General features: G+C 39.0%; 1 protein-coding gene across 1 annotated transcript; it reads right to left on the bottom strand.

The window, feature by feature from the left end:
- Positions 1–1314: 1314 nt before the first annotated feature.
- LOC124283598 (homeobox protein slou-like) lies at positions 1315–9526 on the bottom strand. Its single transcript, XM_046719587.1, has 2 exons — positions 8850–9526; positions 1315–2441 (listed from the first exon to the last, which is right to left on the bottom strand). The coding sequence occupies exons 1-2, from the start codon at positions 9307–9309 to the stop codon at positions 1870–1872; spliced, it is 1032 nt and encodes a 343-aa protein (XP_046575543.1). The 5' UTR covers positions 9310–9526; the 3' UTR covers positions 1315–1869.
- Positions 9527–11334: the final 1808 nt, after the last annotated feature.

Below are 11334 nucleotides of genomic sequence, written 5' to 3'. Positions count from 1 at the left end.
GAAACATCGCAAGCTCAACGTCTAAAATATACTATTCACACTTTGCTAAGGATCAAGTCACGGATTCAACAGAAAACTATTATGTGGGGTCAAACTTGGTTAAAATAACTAAGCTCATTGTAAGCAAGGATCCTAGGTTTCAGTATGTCATTGCATCTTGTGGATCCCATATATGTTATTTATTTGTCAATGACTCGTTCCATGATTTGTGAAATGGTTGATTGGTGCCATGAAAACCATTTTTATGGTTACTCATGTATCAAGTGCATAAGGTTGGATTAAAGTGGCTGTTTGCCTACAGAGGTGTTACCATATTGTTGTTAATCCAGTTTTAAATGGATACAGTTTCCTATTATAAATCTACATTTAAGTAAAGTTGTGAATTGTTGTGATCCTTAGCAAAGTGTGAGGAGTATACTACTGAGATATCCGTAGCAATACATCTCATCGAATAATCATTACTTACTTGTTTCGTTCTTAGAAACCATCAACATGGATGTATACTCTATGTTGCCAGGCTGTTTAGTTATTCAGCTATTTGTTTCTGTTTGTAATGAAGATACCTTAATCCAAAGTCCCATTTATCATAGTTATCTAAATGTTTAATACAAGATTTTCAGTACGATGATTGTCGTGACGGTGTCAGCAATGTTTTGTGCACACGTTAAAAATGCAGTTCCCTATTTTCGTTTCTGTGTCCATTATCGCGACAGATATCGAGTATGGAATGACATGTGGTATTACATTAACGATATCTTAAATGCATTTACGGCATCCAATGTTAAGTGTTAACATGAAGACCTTTGCTACTCCTGATGATGAAAAGAAAACAATTATTAAATAAAACTGAGAAAACTCTTCATATGCATTGCAATTTATCCCAAATCAATTATGATGAAAACCCTGGAGATGAATGCAAGCGATGAGAGTGAGTGAATGAGTTTTGTTTTACGCCGCTGTTAGCAATATTCCAGCAATATCACAGCTGGGGACTCCAGAAATGGGCTTCACACATTGTACCCATGTGGGGAATCGAACCCGAGTCTTCCGCGTGACGAGCGAACGCTTTTACCACGAGGATACCCCACCGCCCCGTTAGGGATAAGAGGGACGGCCCACCACTTCCGGGCCCATACGAAACTGTATCTCTGAATAATACCATAGTTTATCATAATCTTTTAATACAATAGAAATACAATGTATGTGAAAACGGATAATCGAGGTTAAACTGAAGAAATGGTAATATAATTTTTTTAAAACATATGATGAAAAAACGCAAACCACGAGGATCCAAAACAAAACATAAGTCATATATTGTATTCATTATTTTTTCAGCACTATTTATTTTTGCACCTTTGATGTGTATATATCCACGCAGTGTGGACCATCTAACGTCACCACAGCCACATATGTACAAAAGAACAGTTATGAATGAGGTCACTTCGTCATCGGCGTCAGTACCAACCTAACCACGTTTCCAGGGCCGACATCTGTGCCAGAATCATCTTCCATCATTTCATTTCAGCTGCAGCCGAATCTCCGCCGACACCATCGACGACGAAGAATGTGTTCGCAAAGTGAATAACGGCTATTTCGTTTGGAAAAAAAGTCGGTTTCGATAGCTCTGACTGGCATTCCTGGCAATTGTGTTCTTAGGAGCAGTGTCTATGGCACAGTTCAATATAAGAGTATGAAGCACTCTCCAGCACTATTTCTTCTTGATGACGTCATGTGTTACGTCAATAAATTAGGTGTGACGTCATATTCGTTATGTCGTCATTCTGAGACAGGACGTCTACCACGAGTGGTAATACATTTCACGTCATTGCGACGCAAACTTTTCAACCATTTTGTATCACTCAGTTCGTATCACGTAGTTTGGCTAAAATACGGGTAGTATATCGAATGCGCCTGCCCGGGATATGACGCATGCGCTCTGAATAGTCCAAGATGGCCGAGTATATTGTGGTTTGGGAGGTATGGATGAAGGCCTTGTCCATATAACATACTAGCAGAATAAGGCGACGAAAACGTGCTCATGCTTCCAGATGATGGGGGAATGGTGGGACTGTTCACATCCAAACCTGGGTTCTGCTTCTTCCATTTTGTTCTTCTGTTTTGGAACCAGATTTTTACCTGGGTTTCAGTGAGGTTCAAGGACAGTGCCAGGTTGAGACGCTCGCACACCGACAGATAGCGGGTGGTTTTGAACTTGTTTTCCAGCGCCACGAGTTGTTCGTAAGTGAACGCTGTTCGTGCCCTTCTCGGTTTCCCAGCCTTCCCGCCGTCCGACGACGACGACTTGTTACGACGTCGTTCTCGGTCCTTGTCGTCGGTGTCGTCGTCGTCATCACATTTGTCATCACCGTCCAGAATGTCGTTGTCGTCGGAATCGCCGCGATGGTCACGTGACAAGAGATCGTCATCATCATGAGGGGATCCTGAAAAATGAGGATACGGATTTGAGAAAGAGATCATTTGAAATCAACACTCGGATTTGAGAAAGAGATCATTTGAAATCAACACTCGACACTCACTCACTCACTGTGGACATTTATTACAGCCAAAACATATCTGTACATGTGTCATATATTGTATTCTGGTAACATGTACAAAATAAATACTCGTCAGGTTTGTTTAGAAGTTTTACTTTGTTTTAATGACGACGCGAGATGTAAACAAATACAAGATCCGGGTGACTGGACTAACAGCTCGTCTCTGAAATAAGCATATTTTACAGAAAAAAATTGTTCATAAAACATTATCATAAAATATAATGAAAAGGAGCCCAGAGTCTTGCTTCATGTTCAGAAACTGTGGGAATCTAAACTTGCCACATATTCTAGACTTGCATGGGCTTTCTTGGATATATTTGTTTCAGGGTCTGCATGACAGACTAGATCACTGGAAACACAGTAAAACCTCGTTATCCCGGACAACTTAAAGTGGACACTGTTAGTACGAACACCATGCAAGCGGACACAGTTAACAGGGAACCTCAGCTTTCGATAACAGCTTGGAATGTATACATATAGCACAAAAGACTGTGTCTTTGATAGGTGAAACTGGAATTTTGTCTCAAAGAACAATTTCACTTGAAACATCGTATTAACGGGTTTGCAAACGGGACTGCCCAAGTCGAAATAGAAGTTATATATAAACACAACCAGTCTACAAAATGGGATAAATAACGTGTATGAATAAATAAATTATATGAATATTCTGAATGTGTTATACATAATATTCATAGGGTATCTTATTTGGTTGCAATTGGTTAAGACGGTTACAAGATAGATGTAACAAGATCCTGTCAGCATTTCAGATGATTACTAACGTACACTGTACCTTAAATAATTCTGTTTACAGTTTGATGGAATATGTTTTTGTTTACGTCAACATCATTAATTTTAGTTTGGGAATATGCGGTCACAATAATGGTGTCTATTTGATATAAATTTGATGCTACCACGAAAGTTTTATACGAGATGATCTTTGGAATATAGATCATATTTTCTCGATTTCCCCCCTATTTTTTCTTTTAATACAGAAATATCTGAAAGAGTAGCTTATAAGTTAACATACGTCACGGCGTGCGTGACAGATGTGGATATAAGTTTCACACCCAGAGGTACTGACATCTTAACACTCCGTCTGTCCCTTTAAATGAAAACTTTTGTCCAGCTCGATAAAGTCGAATTTCTGTAGCATTTGGTGAAGTTTCACAAGAAGAGTAAAAAGTGAAAATATAAAGGAACATGTTATTGAAATGATAATAGCTGAGCGAACCCTTCTGCGGAGGTGTTTGATTGGATCAAGTAGCACAGTCCCAGTGTCGCGATATCCGTTCAATTCATGGGGGCAATATAACTATTTAGCCTACAGATTCATCATTAGAAACAATTGTCCACGGTGCTGACTTTCTTTGATCCTCTAGTATTTCACGAGCTGCTGACCAAATTAGGGCATTGTTCCCCCCGCATGTCGGTCTGTTTTTCCCGCATACTCATTTGATTTATATGTGTCCAATCCGTGGAACAAACACTCAAGTTCTATGGCCACCCTGCGACATTAGGACTTTCAGAAACGCTAGAGGTTTATCATTGTGAAGTGGCGTCTTGTCTAAAGATGCATAAATAGTGGGTCGATCCTGCCATACCGACTATAGAAGAATAAACGAGCAGACAAAAGGATGATTTAAACATTAAATGCGTCAGCGACGCTTTTCAACCTATCTTAAAGCGCATCTTTAGATCGCCATTGGGCCCAGCTACACCGAGCCTCTTGGGACATCATCAATTTCCAATCTTTTCATATCGGGTCAACCCTCTCCCCCTCACCCCATCGCTCACCCCCACCCCCGTCTATTAATCGCTGGAGATGGGAGAAGCCAGTGGAACAGATGTGCTTGCTAATTTCTGCCCTAGTGTCGCGCGACACTAAAATCGCTAATATCTAATTGGCAAATTTCTCAGTTGAACGCTTTCTAGTGGTTGTGATGGAGCCGCGATAGCCGGAGTTGACCTTGCGATTGTGTGTTGGAGTAGAGACCGGTCAATTCTGATGAAGTCGCTATTATATGAACTGCAGACCCGCTACCCCTATCTCCTCCCCCAACCCCCGAGCCCCACCCGCAACTAGCGTCTCTCTCCAAGTTTCCATTCATGGTATCCATTCTCTCCCACGAATAACCCTCCAGAGTAACTATTTTTACACTTCTCCTGTCTCTATCCTCCCCGCACCAACCCACCCCCACCCACACCTCCAACCCTCCCCTGTCTCCACCCACACCTCCCACCCACATCGCCAACCCTCCCTATCTTCTTCCCTAACCTAGCATCTACCCCCAAACCTTCACTATGTACAGCCCTTAACCCAAGCGTCACTATATCAAATAACCAGACACCCTCCATAACCTGTATCAACAATATGATTCAATTTATATCTTATCACTAAGCACTGTCAATTTTAAGGTTTTCTTACACAATTCATGCACAGATTTAGAATGATTAGAATATTGTATTATTATATAGCAAATTTGCAGCAAAAAGTTAATCTTCGCACCATTGTCAGTACGTTTTATCAAACATCACGATCAGTCGCCTTTTCCCATGCTTGACTTTGCAGAAAACATTAAACATTATAAACTGTTATTTCAATTCCTACATACGTTTTCAACAGCATATTTTCTGCCTCGCTAAGCTGTCATCGAATAATGCTTAACATTCTACAAGACACAATCAACTGCAAAATTTCCATTTAAATGCATTTTGATGTAGTTTGGGCAATTCGCAAACGTAAACAATTCCCCATTTTAATGGTATGTTTTCTTGTAATAATCATGAAAAACATTAAAATTCCATTTGACGGTGTAAATCGCGTAGAAGAATAATAACGTCCCTTCACATGCTGGATCGGTTTTTCTCAGCTAACTCTAGCTAAACTACTTGAATGGGCAGTTAAACTAAGACCACGAGAAACTTGGGAGGGAAGGGGGCAGAATGGGGGAGGAGTGGGGGAGACTTTTCCTGTTGCATTTGCTAACTTATAATCAATATTTTGACAAGGCTCATTTACCAACCATGTTTCCGGAAAGAATGGATTTCAAAATTATTGGAGTTAAACGTTTATCCTGTTTTAAGACCCCCTTATGCTAGGCATCTCGAAACGGTTAGCTGATGGAGTCAGACTTTCAGTTAACGTGATAGACACACGATCGTGGCTGAAGGAGCGAGCTGTCTCCTTGTTTCATATAACGTGTGTTAAAAAGTGGCGTTTTCGATTTAAAAACGTGTTATTTCCATGTAAGCTAATTAACCCTCTAGTTTCTTGATGACGCCTGTCGCTTAACCAGTTAACAGCTTCCGGAGAGATTCGTTTCTCTCAATGTTTGCGCAACATCACACCGTTAAGCACATACGTTATGTTTGAAATTCATACAGGAAATATGAGCTTTTAATTAACATGGTAATTATTGTATGTTTATATAAGAACGCACACGTGAACAACACGTGCCAGTAACGGTAAATATCTTCCCTTGTCGTAAGCCGTGGTAATAAAAGCCACGCATTGAAATGACCCAGTATTTAAGCTCCTGACATCCACTCGCGTATTACTAAACTGTTATTATTTCGTAAAATATATGTTGTTTTATGGTCCGGTTTTCCTTTCCGTAAACATCCTGACATAAATGTCTGTTATCGAAGGAATTTCAGTTGAAGGTCTAAAAACTAATTATTCACATATTCCTCGGGTAAAAACAATTCACAGTTTCTACGATTTCATATTAAATATATATTATTCGTTTTGTAACGCAGGTGAGCATCGTATTAATTCAACTTAACAACCATTCTGTATTTTGAAGATCGATGACAGCTGACGCATGAATTGTGAGGATTTAATTAAAATCTGATCGCTAGTGTAGTTGATTTTTCACTCAATTTGTTGATGGTTTGTTTACTACAGCCTTTAATAAAACAGACAAAAGTAATTAGAGGCATTCTCAATATCTCAGTCGATCACTAGCGGGAAGGACGTTTCTTAAGATCGATGATAAATGATGCGCATATGAAGTTAACTATCATATCCAAATGTTGCAGTTATTCAACATAAACTCGTATATTAAATATGCTGACGCTTAAAGTTATTAAGTTAATATATTTTGCCAATTTCTATTGACATGTTCTGCTACAGATGGGGAGGTGTCATATGAGAAACATCCCATTGTTTGTCAGTTTCAGCGTTTGTTACACGGGGGTCTATTCTGTTCGGTTGAACTGATAGCTGTGAATCTGTTATTTGTGAAACTATTAATAATGAGTTTATCAAAATGAATATCTAACGTTAGCATTGCTGACAGAATGTGAAAATGGTATTAAATATTTTTACATCCATCAGTTATCACATATCGAATAGTCCATATTAAAAATAAAATTCCATGATAAACCATGACTTGAATCAAACAATCAACGAATTTAACACTTATATTGATTTTCTCAGTAAAACATGGGTGCTTTTTCAAACTAATTGTTTTTAAAATCTAAACATAACTTCATAAATCAAACTGTCACTTATCACAATGAAAATATTTCCGACGGGGTGAAATTGACATGTATTTTCAAATCATCTTTTGTCACTGTCAACGATTTTTAAAAAAGGATTTGGTGCGGCATTTTAAAACTTTTCTTTTGTGATGTACGTTTCTTACATTATCAACAATGAAATGTTGGTCAGTATAAAACGCGTGCAGCGTGTTAGCAGTTCGCTGTAAAACCATAAGACAATATATGGAGTTCAGTGCTTTGTAAGTGACCCCCAACATACGTTAATGACTCGTAATATAACCTAACGACTTCTTCAAAGTCCTCCCTGCTGGTACAATGTGTTACACTTGCGGTCTAATTACCCCACAAAGCCATTGACCACTGGTCAGAAAGACTCAAGGCAACTACACTGCCTTTAATCTATTAATGACTTTACCAGATTTGTTGACAGACGCTCTTACAGGACCCAGCGCGAGTAATATAAATAAATATATAATTACTGAAAAGCGTGTTTCTCTTGATTTTCAGGGGCGTGTAACTCGATCGTGTTGTGGTTATGTAGAGTTAACAGATAGTTGATTTGCCGTGACGAGTCATTAGATTTGTGTGTGATGATGGTATTGCTAGCCAGGACACACGCTTCTGATCTACACACCCCGTGGGAACTTATCCCAGCCGTAGAAATCCGTCAAGAATCCGACTTAACTAATTATTATCATTGAGACAACGTTCCCTTACAATATGGGTTGACAGATAAATTAAAACGAAATAGCCGTGAAAGTTTCTCAAATAATTTCGATTTGGGAAAGGGATATTGTGTTCAAGTGCGTTTCTTTCACATCGACACTTAAAAAGTAATGTTTTAAAAAGATTGGTTGGATACTGATATTGGAATAAAAAAGTGGGTGGGATATGTTTCAGCTGAACTTTATCCTGTTTTTTTCGGATTGAGCAAAAAGTGATGTTGGAAAATGTGGATTTTCATTTAAAACGAACTTGAACAGATTAGGTAAAAAGCAGATTGCATAAAGAGCCAGATCAAATAAAAAGTAAAAGCGGCGCGTAATGGAGTCAGGTTTGACGACGATAATGACGAATGCAGACGAAGGCGACGAGAAAGTTTGTATTTGCTCAATAAAATAAATATTGGAATAAATAACCTCAACGTGGCACGAAATAAAGATTTATCATGATAAACAAAACACACAGCAACATGGCAAAACATAACCGGTTTTATGGGTTGGTGAAAATATGTATATGGTATGTTTGTGAGTTTTTAATATCTACAAAATACGTGGTCACAGTTTTCATTCATTTAAACGGAAATTTTTGCTACACTGGTGTGGAAAATTGCATATGTCCTTAAGACACATATATATATATATATTGTTTCCGTTTCTAAATTAGCTATCAAAGAACAGTAACACAAACAAACAAACAATAATTATTGTGTATCTGTTCCTTTTGATACAAAAATATAATATGATACATAAAGTGTCAATGTGTTTAGAAATTTTCTTCATACAAATTAATATACATTCGACAAATTTACTTGAAGAAAACATAAGCCTTTTTACGCTTTATTGATATGAAATATTGGAATTTCGTAAAAGATTAAGCATAACTGATATTTCTGAATGACTAAACATTTTTCGCAATAAAGACAAAAGAACATACGAATAAAAACGAGCTGACAATTTTGACTATGCGACAGCTTATGAGTTGGGTACATAACTAATGAGCACGTGCTTATGTCGGAACAGATGAGCAAATAATGAAAAATCAATAAAAAGGAAAATCGATATTTACCTGAACTATGTGTGAGGTCATCCAGATGAGACGGATCACAGGAGCTCTCGTCCCTCCACGGGTGCCACACCCGAGATTTCGTAGTACCTGTGAATTTGCTGGGGTCGAGAATGTCAGCCACCCGAAACGACGTCGTTTGAACTTTCGGCTCGTCCGGGGATTCCGGCCTGTGGGGTGAGGGTGTGTGACGTGAGCCCCCGGGACTAGGGGTAGGGGTGGGTGTGTCTGAGTCTCTTCTCTCTTTGGGGTGCTTCTCGTTGTCCTCTATATCCGTGTCAGGAAACGCTTCAGAATGATCGTCATCGGATACCGGGCTGTCTGGCCCGCGGGTATCGGCTAGTCTGTTGACCAAGGTGTCCATCCTATGTTGATATAACTGTTGCAGCAGCCGGACCGAATATTCTCTCAGTCGTTCATAAGTTTCACCCTGATCGCAGGGCACTTCACTCGGGTTCTGCATACACTCAAATTGAACAAAAACACAAAATAAAATCTGTCATCAGTGGCTGTATGTTTGCAAACTAGAGCGTCACTTCAAATTCAACCCACGTCTCGATTGAAGTATTCTAGCACTCCGGAGTACTATAGCAGTCCGGGCGGATTTGAAAGGTAACGCCGAACTAGACGAGTCCTCAAAACAAGCCCTCTGTCTTCACTCCAAGTGCGACCCGAATGCACCTTGCTTGATCGTAATAATGAGATCCCAGTAACAAGTGCTTTCAGCGATCCTAACTTGTGCGCATGCGTAGTACCTCCCCTCGCTCGTGCGCCGCTCCTGTGGGTCGGCGGGCCTAATTGAAAGAGAACTCCTATTAATTCCTCAGAGCGTTGCTAATTGGCTATCGCTTTAATTGATAGTATTAAGTTGGAAATGAGATGAGACTTGGAGCTCGGGCCCGATTAGCTCCAAGTTGCTGATGAAGAAGAGTCGATGGTAATTTTACAATAAATTTACCGGGCGTTGGGAGACGCGATCGACTGATTCGGAAAAGTGTTGACTTGTGGATAAGAGCGCGAGCTGGCTCCATGGCTTTAACTCATGGTCAATAACGAATTATCTATCCGGGATTTTCGAAGGAATTTCTCACACATGCGCAGGATCACTTGAGCGTACTGAGTAGGGAAAATGACAATTTCCATTGTTGTCTCAACACTAACTTCGTTCGTTTTAGAAGTTCTAAAATGTTAATACCAAGCTCTTAAGACACAGGGAGATTAAAGTGAAAGTGTTGTTGGAAATCGGTCTCAGGAGATGTCATTATAGTTTGACCAGCACGTGGGTAAACCAAGAGAACATTATCCCCCTCACCCCCCTCAGCCCCCTCCCCATCTGACGCTACCCCGGGGGTTTGATGAGGAAATCATGTGTTGAGGGACTTGGACGGGGGCACAAGTCTCCCATTCTCAACATAAAGTGAGATCTCAATCAAACTGCCACTTCAGAAATTCACGAAATTCCTCGAGTTTAAATTTAAGGGCTTTTTATTTAAGTAACCGAAAGAGCATAGGAGCAAGTTTTTTAAGGTGACATTTGTAAAATCAGTCAACTGTGTGATGTTATGTATATTTATAATTGACAGATTTTCCCTGGATTATTTCCAAAAAATAACACGAATATGACACGGAATCTAATTTACCCAAACATTACTCTGTGGTTAATTCAAATGCATGATTTTGTTTACACTGCCATTTGCCGTGTAAATGTATTTAAACACACACGCGCATGCCCAAGAACACACGCACACACAAACGCACACATAATACACACATGTCCAATATATATCCTTCTCATATGTTATATATATAAAAAAAAGGATTATTTTAACTTTCTCAATATAGGATTATTCGTTTTTATTACTTTTTGTCGTTATACCATGGTTCGTACCGGGTGTCCGTTCTTTTACGATTTTAAGTTTTAATTATGAACATTTTGTAGTGATTATAACCTGTTTTAACAGGAATAAAACTTTTCTCATCCTTATTTGATTTGTGTGTAATATATGAACAGTGTTGTCACATACTCCGGCCTACACGTGCACCATCCTGGCAGGATATCGATTAATGCATAAATGTTGAGCACGCCGCGGATGTAACACTGATTCCCCTTTGTTTGTTCATGCCCATGTGTAATTAACAAACATGGAATAAAATTTACTGATTCCATCGAAATATAATTTAAATAACAAAAGAAATACATCCGACATTTGACTTCGAATAAACCCATTTAAAGAGAATGCAACACATTCTGTTAATAAATATACCGCGAATAAAACCATACATTTAGCAATATCATTCTGATGACTGTTTCAACAGTTATTATTTCGTGGAAATAACAAAGTGTCCCGAAGAAAATATTGATCAGATAGCGATGTATGACTGACGATAACCAAGGTCAGCATCTGTATCAGTTTCGAGGTATTTTTAATATTTTGAACACTCGAATTATAAACTGTTGATTTAATAGACAGTTATTGAGTGTTAAAAC

This window comes from Haliotis rubra, unplaced genomic scaffold, assembly GCF_003918875.1.
Source record: "Haliotis rubra isolate DU_JTF1 unplaced genomic scaffold, ASM391887v1 Scf318, whole genome shotgun sequence".
Classification (NCBI taxonomy): domain Eukaryota; kingdom Metazoa; phylum Mollusca; class Gastropoda; order Lepetellida; family Haliotidae; genus Haliotis; species Haliotis rubra.
This window is presented reverse-complemented; position numbering and strand designations above follow the sequence as displayed.